This window comes from Podarcis cretensis (assembly GCF_951804945.1).
Source record: "Podarcis cretensis genome assembly, chromosome: 5".
NCBI lineage: Eukaryota > Metazoa > Chordata > Lepidosauria > Squamata > Lacertidae > Podarcis > Podarcis cretensis.
The window spans coordinates 60,678,282-60,691,847 of record NC_137174.1 but is presented as its reverse complement, the minus strand read 5'-3'; the positions used below and the strand labels follow the sequence as shown (position 1 = coordinate 60,691,847).

General features: G+C 43.0%; 1 protein-coding gene across 5 annotated transcripts in view; it reads right to left on the bottom strand.

Annotated features, from left to right (window-relative positions):
• Positions 1–13,566, bottom strand: part of ARHGEF4 (Rho guanine nucleotide exchange factor 4) — a 157,096-nt gene that overhangs the window by 5,033 nt on the left and 138,497 nt on the right. For all 5 annotated transcript variants that reach the window (XM_079978668.1, XM_079978669.1, XM_079978666.1 and 2 more), the window contains 6 exons: positions 7,929–8,108; positions 7,124–7,318; positions 6,069–6,248; positions 3,629–3,861; positions 2,730–2,859; positions 728–859 (listed from right to left, as the gene is read on the bottom strand). In XM_079978668.1, the coding sequence (XP_079834794.1) occupies positions 728–859; positions 2,730–2,859; positions 3,629–3,861; positions 6,069–6,248; positions 7,124–7,318; positions 7,929–8,108 (1,050 nt within the window). The remainder of the gene's footprint in view (positions 1–727; positions 860–2,729; positions 2,860–3,628; positions 3,862–6,068; positions 6,249–7,123; positions 7,319–7,928; positions 8,109–13,566) is intronic.

The following is a 13,566-nucleotide window of genomic DNA, read 5'->3' as shown; positions in this document are numbered from 1 at the left end:
ATAATAGAAGACACAGGATAAAACCCATCACTGCTGTTGCAAGGCTTATGATGCCTCCTATTACTGAAGGAAACGAGAACGTAAGAGTCCTGCTGAGTCAGACCAAAGGCCTATCTAGTCCAATATTCTGTTTTCACAGTGCCCAGACAAATACCCATCGGAAGCCTCCAAGCAGGATGTGACCTTTTCCTCATCCCACCTCCTGGGCTTGGCTTTGTAAGATTTCTACTCAGGCATGCATCTTAATGAATAACATGAGCGTTTATATACGCAGGTGGAAACATTGTTAGACTCTTATCTATTCAATACAACCATAGAAATTGCCCTGATGCTTAGAAAGAACGTGGGTGGCATTTTCTGATGAATTTAATTTGATAGCATTTTCAGCTGCCGTCTTTTAATCTTGCAAAAGCTAAATGCCTCACTCTCCTCCAGCGCCGCAGGAGAGCAGTCCACAGCAAGACTCTTTCATTAACCGTTGGTAGAGAAATTCACAGCAGACTAGCATGGAAGAAACGATGGCAGGGAAGGCAAGTCTGCAGTAGGAAACCCTTTCCTTGATTTATATGAATAGTGACGTTTAGATTAATGCTATCACCCTGACACACTGGGATGTTCTTTAATGCAATGCTTGAGTGCAAAAGAATGAAAAGCAGTGGGGAATTCCACTATCGGTGGAGAGTGTTAACTGGCAGAGGCAGAAGTGGACACAGCTTGCTTAGCTTACCTTCTTGCAGCAGACAAGCTGATGATCAAAGAGGAAGAACATTCTTTGATGGCTCTTTGCTTGAGGCTGGGAAATTTTGGTTAATTCCCCAGAGTAGATAAGTTCAGAACTCTTCACAAGGACATCTTCACCCTGTCACTCACAACACAAGAGACATGTCATTTTCTTTCTCAAAAGAAGCTGACAAGTAATATATAGCAGCCTATTGTGGAGATACTCTGGGGCCAAACAGGAAAGTGTTGGTTTTTTAAAAAAAAATTAACCAGCTTCCTAGCCTTGCACTCCCAGATATTTCCCTATTAAAGCTCAAAACACACACATAAAAGTGGTTGTTGCCAGTAGGCCAAACGCAAGAAAGTTAGGTGTTCTTTTTTTTACTTTTTCAATTTTTTTTTATTAATTTCCCAAATTATTACAAATCAATCCAAATTCATTTAATTTAATACAAACATATGATCACCCTCATTTCCTCGCATAGCTGTATCATTATTTAGCTGCATCTTATTTAGAGTCCAGTTGACATCCTTCACTTGCTGTTAAATTGTTCTTCCAGCTGGCCTTTTTTTTCAGCTTACAAGCAGTATCTCCGTTACATCTTGTAAATAAACAATCTGTTTCACGGTGTGGTCCTTCAAATACATTGTTGTTGGCAGACACGGCTTGTGCGGCACAGTGGGATGCAGTGAGCTCCCCAGAACCCACTGGGGAACGTTGCCAGGTTTTTTGCATCATAAATCTTGGTTTTCCCCCGCCTGAACCTCCTCGCTGCCCATGGAGGGTAGCGAGGAGCAAGCACCATTGAATCCTGATGTGACCAGAAACCTCAAAAGTTAAACATCACACTTAACTTTGGAGGTTTCCAGTCACATCACGAGCCAGTGGTTCTTGCTCCTCACTACCCTCCATGGGCAGCGAGGAGGTTCAGGCAGGGGAAAACCAAGATTTATGAGGCAAAAATCTTAAGCCTATTGGCATTCATGCTTTAAAATGCATTTCATTCTGTGTTGGATTATGGCTGAAGTGTGGCTGACCTAAGAGAAGATGGCCTCTTTGACATCCACCATTTGCTTGTGGACCTAAATAAGAGGTAGGAAAACATATTTATCCAGAGGGCCACATTCATGAAAAACTTTCTGAGGGCCACATGCAAGTGGTAGGTGGGGCCGGAGGCAAGAGTGAGCAGAGCAATAAAGTCACTCTTCTGCAAATTTTCTACATTCCAGGCATGCGGAAGTCAAAGGTTTCTATCCATCCTTCATCAAGGAATCAAGTGGCCTTTATCACAGTTTGAGGACACATTTCACCCAAGCAAAAGCCTTCCAAAAAGGCATGGACCGGGACTAGTGAGGGTGTGTGGCCTAGGGTCACAGAAAGAGAGAACCAAAGGGCCACATTCGGCCACTGAGGTTCTCCACTCCTGATCTGCAGAACAGTATTAACAGGAACAAAGACTATTTTCACCAAGTACATTTCAAAAGAATTCTGCATAGGCTCTTTACTCTTAACACATTTTGAAGTATTCACCATTTCATGAGAAAGTTTTTGCACCGTGACCTTAATTGACTATAATAGAACTTATTCCTGGTATGAGAGCCCAAGTTTGCAACTTAAGAGTTTCGTCGGCAGTGAATATCAAGTTCCACCAGTCTAAGAATGCTTGCAAACAGTTTGGCTAATAAAAATGTTAATTCTAACTTCCATAATTAGCAAGTGTGAGAAATTAAATCTAGGAAGATATTAAAATTCATCTGGCTAGCTTATGACTTGATCTGATAATCCACTGCTCTGGAACAAGAGATAATGGGATCGATAAAAGGGACAGGTGGATGTGTTGCACGAGGACGCCTTCCTGGCACATGGGGATCTGAAGCCTTGACCAAGTCAAGGTAAATGGGCAAGATACTCAGGAGGCAGATTCTCAGTGCAGCCTTGTGGTTTTTGTGCATGTTTGTAATAAAGAATAATCTTCCCCAGTGGAGAAGCCATAAGAACATTTCTTTACCTCCCAGTCCTCTATTGAACTTTGCCACTGAGCAATTTTGTCTATGTTTTCCAAACGCCTCTTCCTCTCGTTGATGAGTCGTGCTACGTTCTTCATGGCATTCAAAGCGGCTTCGACGTCCTTAAAATCCCTACGTTTTAAATGGATTCCATTAGAGATGTCAACACGAAGCAGCCACAATGCAAAGGGAATGGCCCTCTCCCCCAAAGCGTAAGAAACTAGCAAGCAAATTGTGGGGTTAAAAAAAGAAAGAAAGAAAGAGCAGCCAGGACCTCTACCCCTGACTTGAAGTACATCTGATGTAATTGCTCGAGGTTTAATAGTTTCCCTATCTGCGGTGCGGAGATAATATAGAAGAGTTACAACTTGTGACTTGGTTTGCTGATGCCTGCGAAACACTTCAGCAGTATAAATAACTGTGAAGCTAGCAACTGCTGTGATTGCACTCCCGTGCTTCTCTGTACAGGACCTGGAGTGGTGTCTACTTGGAATTCTCCCCCATCACATTATACACCACACAACATACATTGCTGCCCTTTCTTTACTTGCTGTTCAGGGCACCAGCAGTAGTAATTACAAGCACACCCTCAGTATCTGGAGGAAGCAGCTTCCATAACCAGCATCAGACCTGCTTAAGCTTTGTTGCATCAGCAAAACCGCCATTCCCTGGATGGACATTAGCTGCAGAAACTTTGACCATTTGCACGTTCCAGAGAAAAAGCCTATTTGATCACTGGAAGGTCACAAAAACAAAATGGGACCTAGACAAAACCATAAAGAAAGGTCTGCTCAAGTTACTACCAACTAATTTTTACAAGTATCAAAAGAAGGAACAAACTAGGATGGCTGCATCTGAGACAGGATATGTATCCTCCCTGCCCCTTTGTAATCATCCGTACCTGTGTTGTGGGTTGGTATACTTCAGCAGTTCTGCAAGCTGCAGGGGGTACTTGCAAATTTTCTGCACTGGAGTCAGGAGGAAGCCATCCAGAGAGATGTCGATCATCTTCTGAAGCAGGCGACATGCTTCGAAGAAATAAACATACTTGCTCACTTTGGTGAGTCGGGAAAGCTCCATGCAGGCATTGGGGTGGTTATTGCAGTACTCAGAATAGATCTGGAACTCGTTTTGCTAAATTGGAAGCAAAAATATATATTATTACTACTACTAATACTACCAGTAGTAGTACATTTATTATTTTAACTGTTTATTTATCTTTCATGGGTGTTATGCAGAACAATAAAATTCAATAAATTCTCCCCCCATCATCCCATGGAAGAACAGATTCATACAAGAGAAACAGAAAAAAAACTGTAGTTTGAAAGAGCAGGTGGGGCTCGCTGACCTGGGAAGGTAGCCAATTTAGGAGAAGAAAAACTCTGATCCTAAACCTCTGCTGCCTTGTGGGATATCTTCAGGAGAAGAAAAGGCTAAGGCTTAAGCCCTACACAAATCCAGAAAGGAGTCCTCAAGACAGTTGGGTGATGCCTTGTACCCCCTCCTTCTGGCACCTCCTGCAGCCCAGCTGGGGCCAAATGGATTGCTCTGCTTTGCTTTGGACAACATTAGCGAGGCCAAGAAGGGGGTCTGTGTCGCCTGGGTAGCCCAGGACCTCCATACATACTGACAATGCTTGTGTCCCGGGGAGGGCACTTTGGTGCTGCAAACGCTGCAGTTTGACTTCACCCCTGGAGGCACACTCCATTGTCTCTCAAGACAAATGGATGTCAACAAATAGTTTGAAAGTCAGCCTACTGAGAGATGGTAGAGAGAAGTCCATGATTTGCTGTGAATTGCTGGTGGTCGACAGGCATGCTCTTTTGTATATGCGTATGCAATAAGGTCAAAGAGACACTTGGCCACAGTGATTCATGCGACGGTCATCTCCAGGCTTGACTACTGTAATTCGCTCTACGCGGGGCTGCCCTTGAAGCTGTCCCAGAAACTCCAGCGGGTGCAGAATGCTGCAGCGAGGCTCCTCACAGGGTCTCTGCCATGGGAGCATATTCACCCAGTGCTTTTCAAAGCTGCACTGGCTCCCGGTGGAGTACAGGGTCAGATTTAAGGTGCTGCTTTTGACCTTTAAAGCCCTTCACGGCCTAGTACTCTCGTACCTACGGGACCGCCTCTCCTGGTATGCCCCACGGAGAGCCTCAAGGTCCATAAATAACAACACCCTAATGGTCCCGGGCCCTAAGGAAGTTAGATTGGCTTCGACCAGAGCCAGGGCCTTTTCAACTCTGGCTCCGGCCTGGTGGAACGCTCTGCCTCATGAGACCAGGGCCCTGCAGGATCTGATTTCTTTCCGCAGGGCCTGTAAGACAGAGTTGTTCCGCCTGGCCTTTGGCTTGGAGCCAATTTGATTCCCTCCCTCCCTCCCTCTCTCTCTCTCTCTCTCTCTCTCTCTCTCTCTCTCTTTTTTTTTCCTTCTCCTCCTGCGATGAGGCTACATTTTAATATTTTAATGTTCCATTATTTTAATGTTGTATTTTATTTTTGTTTTTAAGTTTGTAATCATTCATCTTGCTTTTATTATTGCTTGTAAGCCGCTCTGAGCCCGGCCTTGGCTGGGGAGGGCGGGGTATAAATAAATTATTATTATTATTATTATTATTATTATTAATTATTATTATTATTATTATTATTATTATTATTATTATTATTATTATTAGAAAGTGTCTCTTTTATTCTTCATTCACCTAGTTTTTCAGTGATTTCATCCATTAGTGCCACATACCAGATTTGATTCAGTCACATTTCATATAAGTCAACATTTATACTATTACATTTCTGATCTATAAAAATATAGCTTTTTACTTGAAAAAACAATGATAGAAAGGATCCCTGCTTCAAAGATCACAAACAGAACAGGTGAAGGAAGGAAGAGCACAGGGAACAAGATGTTATTTTAAAAGCACAAAAAAAAGAGGAGGAAGGGAGGCAACAACTAAATGGAAGTGAAATATCCAGAGGCTGGCTATAGGAGGAAGAAGCACATGAAACAGAACAAGAGAAGCCCTGTAGTGAGATTAAATTGTGGGAAAGGGGATCAGTTTAAAAAGAGAGAGATAAGAGATAAAGTCAAAAGTAGATCTGCCAGGGACAACTAAGCACTGATCCGGCTTGTCCAACTAAGATAGTAGCAACTATTGTTCTAAGGGTGGCGCAGCAATTTTATAAACAAAACATGTCCAGGTAAACTCTAATCCTAGACCCACTTACCTCCCTCAACTCCCTCCCTTTCCCAAGCCTAATGTTCAAATGTAATCACCATCTCTGTAGTCACAATAACAGGAATAATGTCAATACTTTCCCACATAATTCAGCTGTCAACTTACATATTCTAAGAAGCAGCAGCCCACCTCACTGAGGTGTGGGTAATCTTTGTTGAATTTCTTCTCCAGTGCTTTAACAAATTTTTTCTGGCACTTGTAGATGTCTTCAATATTCCCAAAGATTGTCTTCAGCTGCTCCTCTGTGAACATGTCTGCTCTTTTACGGCATTGTTTTATATAGCCCTGTAAACAAGTACTGTTTTATGATTCAGGTTTCTTGGGAAACAAAACCAAAGAGAACTGCAGCCCAACTCATCCTTGGCAATACGTTTAACAGCTTGATGGAGCAATCTGATGGTGCTAAAGCACCTCAGAGATTATGGACCTGCTATGAAAATGATGATTACTGCAGAAACAAAAATACTTCTGATGTCTGCATGCAATATTCAGGCAACCAGTGCAAAGGATAATGCCTCTACTTTGAGATGCAGCACTAGAGGCAGACATCGCAGAATTCTCCAGTGAAGTAAAGCTAAGCTGCTTCTGGGGTGACATGCAGAAGAAACACTCTACAATTTTACGGAACTCAGAAAGATGTACAAAAATGTTCCATTTGCATTTTATGATTTTCCTAGAAGCTGCTAAAACTTAATGTCTTGTGACACCCAAGTCAAAAGGCAAATGTGTGCATTTTAGTGACACTTCACTTTCTCCTCTGTGACCAAAGGTTATGCTGGACAATATGTTCTAATGTTGTAAGTGGAAAAATATATGATTCAATAGTAGAATAAAAGACTACAGTTGATAGGAATTCTATGTGGAGCTTTTGAAGGAACTTGCTGCTTGAGTCTGACCAAAACCATTTCCACTGAAGTAGATCACCTTCCCAAGGCTGGTGCTATCCAGATGTTGGACTCAACTCTCTTCACCACATCCAATGTCTAGGGATGGAGGGCGTTGTCATCCAACAACATCTGGAGGACACCACATTTAGAGCAACTATGTCATGTTTAACTCGATGAAATCAAGGTTTTCAAGGAACTCCTATAGAGTTCCATATTTCAAACATATTTCTAAAATTCAGCTTCTGAACTTCTTTTATCTGTGTGACTTGTTACCTCACATATGTCCTTCAGGTGCTTGATGTAATCTCTTTCCGTGCTTAGGATTTCATTGATAACATTGGTTCTCATTTGGTCCTTAGTTGTTTGCCCCACTCCATAACGGTGGGCAGCATTTCTTGAGTCTTCCTCCCTGCCATCTTCTAACTTCAAAGGATAGTCTTCCATCGGTTCATCCTGGTTCACTCGGAGCTGTTTCAAAACAGGAATATTCCCATCATATAGAAGCAAAGGCAGGACTACAACTTATTGCTCAGGACAAAATATGGGAGAAGAACATTCTGGAAGGCGGAGCTTACTGCAAGTGTTCCAACTAGTTTGTGACTCCTAGACTTGGAATATGAATCTGGCCTTAAATTCTGTTCCATCTCCCAAGGCTACTTACAGAACAACTATTTAAGATACAGATTCAATAATAATAAAACATAAAAATACAATTCCCACAAAAAACCCACAACCAAGCACCCAAAAGCCAGTTCAGCAGCAAACAGTGGGTTTTCCTGGGGAAAGCAGTGGGACAAAAGAAAAACCTCTTGGACCTGTGCCTAAAAAGTATAGGACAAGCAGAAGAAAACATGGGACAAATGGAAGGGTGGAGGAGCCCAAATTTAAGGTAGCAAAACACTCCCATCTGTCCACATACCCAGTGGCTGCTACTGATCACTAAATCATATTAAAAATGTCTCAACTGCTAGAAGTTACTGAAGCTACAGGAAAAGTGCTTCTCTTCTCAAAATGCCCCCTTTCTTGAAAGAGTTTGCTATTAATGAATGAATTTTTAAAAACAGTGAATAGTTCTTACCCGTACGAAGCTGGCTGGGAACCAGCCCTCACTGTCCATTATTCTGCCCCACCACCATTCTTTGTTAGTTGCATCCATTACTTCAATGACATCACCAGCCTTGAAGCCCAGCTCTTGGTCATCCATGGTGACATGATCCCAGAGTGCTTCGGCGTAGACCACACCACCATCACTGATGAGCTGGAACAGAGAGAGTAAGTATTTTCACAAACTGATCTTTGGTAGGAGATGCTCAGCTCTTGTCATCCAAGAGGAAAAGGGTGTTGGTTCAGTGCAGTTGAAAGTCCAAGACTCTGGGGTAGCTCAGTTGGTAAAGCATGAGGCTCTTAATCTCAGAGTTGTGGGTTCAAACACCATTTTGAGAAAAGAGTCCTGCATTGAAGGGTTGGACTATATGACCCTCACGGTCCCTTCCAACTCCATGGCTATAATTCTATGACTGTGATATTCTGAGATTTGAGCTGGGAATCTGGGTATGTGGTGTATAGCTACAGTCACAGACTATGCTCTTAGTGCCCTAGGATCTGCATAAATAGCTGAAGCAGATGGCCTAGAATCAATCCAGGTGTTTTAGCATATAATTGATAAGATGGAGGGGTTATGCTTATAAGTGTGTGCACATGCATGCGCGCGCACACACGCACTACATCAAACACAACTACGTTAACCTGGCAGCCTCATTTATTTCTACTATTGAGCTTGTGCTACAGAAGGACTTGGTGTGCCATAGCTTTATGTAAAAATCTGGGTGATATATTATTATTTTAAGATTGCATTCCTTCTCTCCTGCATCAGGAGTCATCTGGAGAGAGTTTGCATGCATCATCAATATGCAAGAAATACATTTTGGATTTCAAAGTTATTCTGTGTGACAAGGTGCCCATCAGTAAGGACCAAGCCCTCCTTTCATGTTCCATTTATCTTTACAAATAATGATTTAGCTTAATCTGTCTGGTTGATTTTTCTTCCCTAAATTTACCTATTAACTAATATAACACCACAGATTTAACCATTTTCTCTCTCTCTCTCTCTCTCTCTCTCTCTCTCTCTCTCTCTCTCTCCCCATATTCCCATCTGTTGGACTCAAAGGCTACCAGTAGTTGCAATTAAATGCCTCCTTTCCATGTCAGAGCTTTTTCACTTGTTGCAGAGCAAATCCTATCACAGCCCACCTGCCCAAAAGGTGAGATGAGACAGTGGCCTCAAGGTGGCAGGCTCTGGACAGCTGCAAGGGGTGGCAGATCTGCCTCCTGTACTTGTGGGTCACCTCTTATTCCACCATGCACCTGCTGCTGCATGCCCGTCTGCCATGTGCCCACCACCAGGTGGCAGCAGGATGGCAATGGGTACATGGCTGCTGGCAGGCGGAGGAGGAGGAGGAGGCAGGGGTGGCCTTTTCTGTTTTACCCCACCCAAAAGCTTCCTGGGCTGGCCCTGAATCCTCTGCATGATTACTCAGAAATAAGTGCCACTGTGTCCTAAGACTGCAGTTTTAAGCATACCTCTCTGGGAATTAGGACGCTGGAACAGCAATGGATTTACTTCTGAGTAAACTAAACACACATAGGAGTTAAGGCTATTAATTTTGTTCCATAATACAATATTGCAGTACGGTTAAATATTATGGCAAAGAGCACCACAGAAAGTTATGACCAGCATGATGAGGAGCATTCATCTACACAAGCAGGCAGGTAATTTCATTCTGCATGGGAGTCATGTTAACTTTTAAATGTGGATAAGCTTTTTGCCAAGCATGAGGTTGGGGTTCGCAATTATCTAGTGAAGCTGATGGTGTCATTTGCTCTGCTTCATTCTCATGCTTCACTTAGCAAGGGTAATAGGAATGTGCTGCAGAAAGACTGCTTTGCGTTGCAATCATATTGCTATGCAGTGAGCTAATTATATCTTTGCGAACCGAACTTGAGCTTCATCAAACACAGATGAAGCTAAGAAAACACACACAAACACATATTTTAAAGCAGAGGCAACAGATGGAGATAAACTATATATAAGGTTACACTCATTTCACTGCCTCCTATGAATACTTCATAAAACGTACTTTACAAACTGTGAGCCACCCAGAGGACTTTTTTTGAATGGGGAATATATAAAGGTATAGAATAAAGCAAAGTGATTCAGCGTGATGGGGGACACCTGGCATACTAGCAGTACATGTGAAAAGGATCCAGGGGTCTTGGTGGACCACAAGCTTAACACGAGTCAACAGCAGCAAAAAAATAAAAATAAATGCTAATGCTATTCCAGGCTGCATCAACAGAAGTATAGGGTCCAGATCAAGAGAAGTAATAGTACTATTCTATTCCGCCCTGGCCAGACCAAACCTATTCTGGGCACCACAATTTAAGACGAACTTTCCAAGCAATTTATTGTGTAAGGAGAGTGCGGTTGCTACCCATTTGTTACAGAGAATCCAAATTTTCCCCAAATGTTTCTGTTGCAAGAAGAATCCAGAGCACATTACAACTTCCTGCACGCAAGCCACAATTTGCTCTTGCTGGAATTGTGAGTATCATAGAGGCAGAGGTCATGAGAATGTCATGGTACCAGTCATCAGCAGTGAACAATGGCATACTCATGCCCACAATGCAGGCACTATTCAAAAGTCTTCTTACTATTTGTTTAAAAGAAGAATAAATGCTATGCTGTTATGGTCCAATAGATGCACTGATCTAGTCTCTACAACTCCAAAGCCACTCCAACGTTGTGCATCAGTGATTTATGGTCCCATCTTGGATACTTCCTTCTTTGAGGTCTTAGAATGGTAGGCCCCTCCTTGTCTTCATACAATCCCCTAACCTAGAACAGCTGCTCACCAACAACAGGACACCTAAGAGCCACACAAACACAAGCACCAAACTCTGAAACAAACCCAGAAACCAACTCTATCCCCATATTTAGTAACATCAGCTACATCAAGGTTCATTTACTTGCTAATCTTCCAATATGACATATACTATCATCTGCCTGAAATGCCTCTTTGCATTCTACATAAGCCAGTTTATATGTAAAATAACACATTTGGACACACCATGGTGTAGGTGAGGCAGAGAGCTGGTGACTGACTCAGTCAGCTTCATGACCAAGTAGGAATTTGAACCCAGGTCTCACTTAAGTCAAGCTCTCTAGCTACTGTATCATCTTGGTTCTCATTAGCACATCAAACAGAAGGGTTCTAGTTTAGCCTTTTCATTGATGTCTAGTTTCCATGTGCAGAGATTTTACTCTTATTTCCAGTGAGGGGAGCATATGGAGGAGCATTGAGATTTATTTAGGAAAAATTATATGTTGCTTGATTAACAGAACCTCTAAGCAATTTACGAAGCTGTGCAAACCCCAATCTGCAGCCTGAAGTGCTATGGTCAAGCCACAGATTTACTGTTTTAATGATAGCTAGGCCTAATATTATTTATCATTCCTGGTGCCCAAAACTGGAGGATACTAAAAAGGTCCCTGACCCAATCTCACCACAGTTTGCTGTGGTATAAAATTAAGAAAGCTTCTTTACACCAGGCTTTTGGCTTGCTAGAAACGTGCTTGCTGCCCAAATGCAAGACCTATAGCTGAAGCTAGATATATTGACTGTACCACAGGTGCTGCTAGAGCTCATTAGCATTTTTACACATCAGCAGCTGTTGTTAAGTATCTGCAGCAGAGCCCTGCTGCAATCTGTTTGCTTCTCCTTAAAAAATACAGATGAAACCCTACAGAGTCTTCTGGTCTTGTGTTTATTGTTTGATGTCAGAAAGTGTATACCGTACAAAAAAAGATATAGTGGAATTTGTTGCACTAGAGCCTCTGAGTCGAGAGCAGAACAAATATTGCCAAGAGGGAGGCAAAACAGCCGCAGCCAATCCAGGTTAAAGTAATTACCACTGAGAGGAAGCAATTTATCCCTATGCATAGTAATACACATTGCCAAACTATACATCTCTGTGCACATCCTCATCATAACCATTCAGCTCTTATTTGTCTAAAGTGGTTCACCTCTGCATAATTGCCTTATAAGTTGGCATGCAGCAGCGGAAGCACTAGGCAACAGATATATGTACATTTGATGGGTGCAGATCTTTCATCTGCAGTTTATAAATTGTGGATTAAGACTATTTTAGGAAGTAGTCATCGTGCTAATCTTTTAGCTCTTTGGTTGTGTTAAAATACTTCTGTAATAACCCAGCACCTATAATGCTGAACATATTTTATCACAAGATCTGGAAAAAAAAACCCCACATTTCTACCAGGGGCATAAATTGCTATGTATACAGCAGTTGTTCAGCAAGGATATACTGTTTGTGAGCCCATGTACAGCTAAGGCATAGGGTCCTATAGCAATAAACTGCTCAGAAATTTGGGTGGGTTTAACAAAGGCCACAGCTTTGGTTAGAGAACCCTCCATTCGGCATGGCATAGGGCAAGGGTGTTATCATCAAATAGTACATCTGCTAGCTGATGTCTCCAACCTAGCCCAATTACTTGGCCTTCCAATGGGAAGTTGGTCCAATGTTTTGGGCTTGCCACATTGTGAAACCATCTGTTGAGACAACTTGGGGGCACTGGGGCCCTACAGCCCCCTGAGCTTTGGCTACAGCTGATAAGCAGCACCCCAAGACACTTTGGAATCCCCCTCCAGCAAGAAGCAGGGTGCCCATCCCCTGCTTAACCCGGCTATGGACCCTGCCCAATGCCTCCCCAAACAGAGCAAAGTTGTAACAAAAGAAGCCATATAATGGGGAAGGCAAAACCCTCACAGGTCATTGTTAACCAGAGACTGACCCGTATGCACAGCCATATTCTGCACAAGTCATCCCAAGAACTCCTCCCAAAAATTATAAATAATCAACTACAAAAGAGGGTGGGATGGGTGGGGATGCTGGCAATGAGGCTGAGGATATTCCTGAGCATACCTTTGTTTATTTCCTGTGGTCGGACCAGACAAAGCAGAGTCTTCACTCTGGTCCAAACCAGGCACCCCGGCCACAGCCCCTCATTGGCTTCTAGGGGCAATGCCACCCAGGTTCCAGCTGGGAGCAGCAAGGCAAGACAGATCCCAGGCACACTTCAATGGAACCCATCTCCCTCTTCCCTGGGGCATGCTGGGGTCCCCAGTAATTCAGGGGACCTGGGACATACCAGAAGGCTTCCTCACAAATGGATTTGCAGGTCAGTCAACCACAACTAGGGTGGCCAGATTCTAAAGAGGGCGGAGCTCCTGCACCTCTAACAGTTCTGTAAAATAGAGTTTCAGCAGAAATTCCCTCCTCCACCCAGCAATTAAAGTTGCAGGATCCCTGTCCTCCTTTGCATCTGCCTACATTATCCACACCATCTATAAATTTGGGGAGGGCGTGTGTGGCCCAAAAGCCAAAGTGGCCATTGCCCCCAAAGCTACCATTGCACCTTGCAAAATAAATGTATTTCAAATAAGTACATGCTCTTCAGAGCACGCCTGAATCCTCAAATAGTTGAACTTCTACCTTTTTTTCTGATGGAGCAAGACTTCCTCTGATAGATTTTGAACTCCAGTTATGGTAGATTCTCAGTAGGGATTCACTTACCACATCTAAGAGTTGCCGAGACAAGACATAGGCTGGAGTGTGCCAACAGCTATGACAGCTGGGTC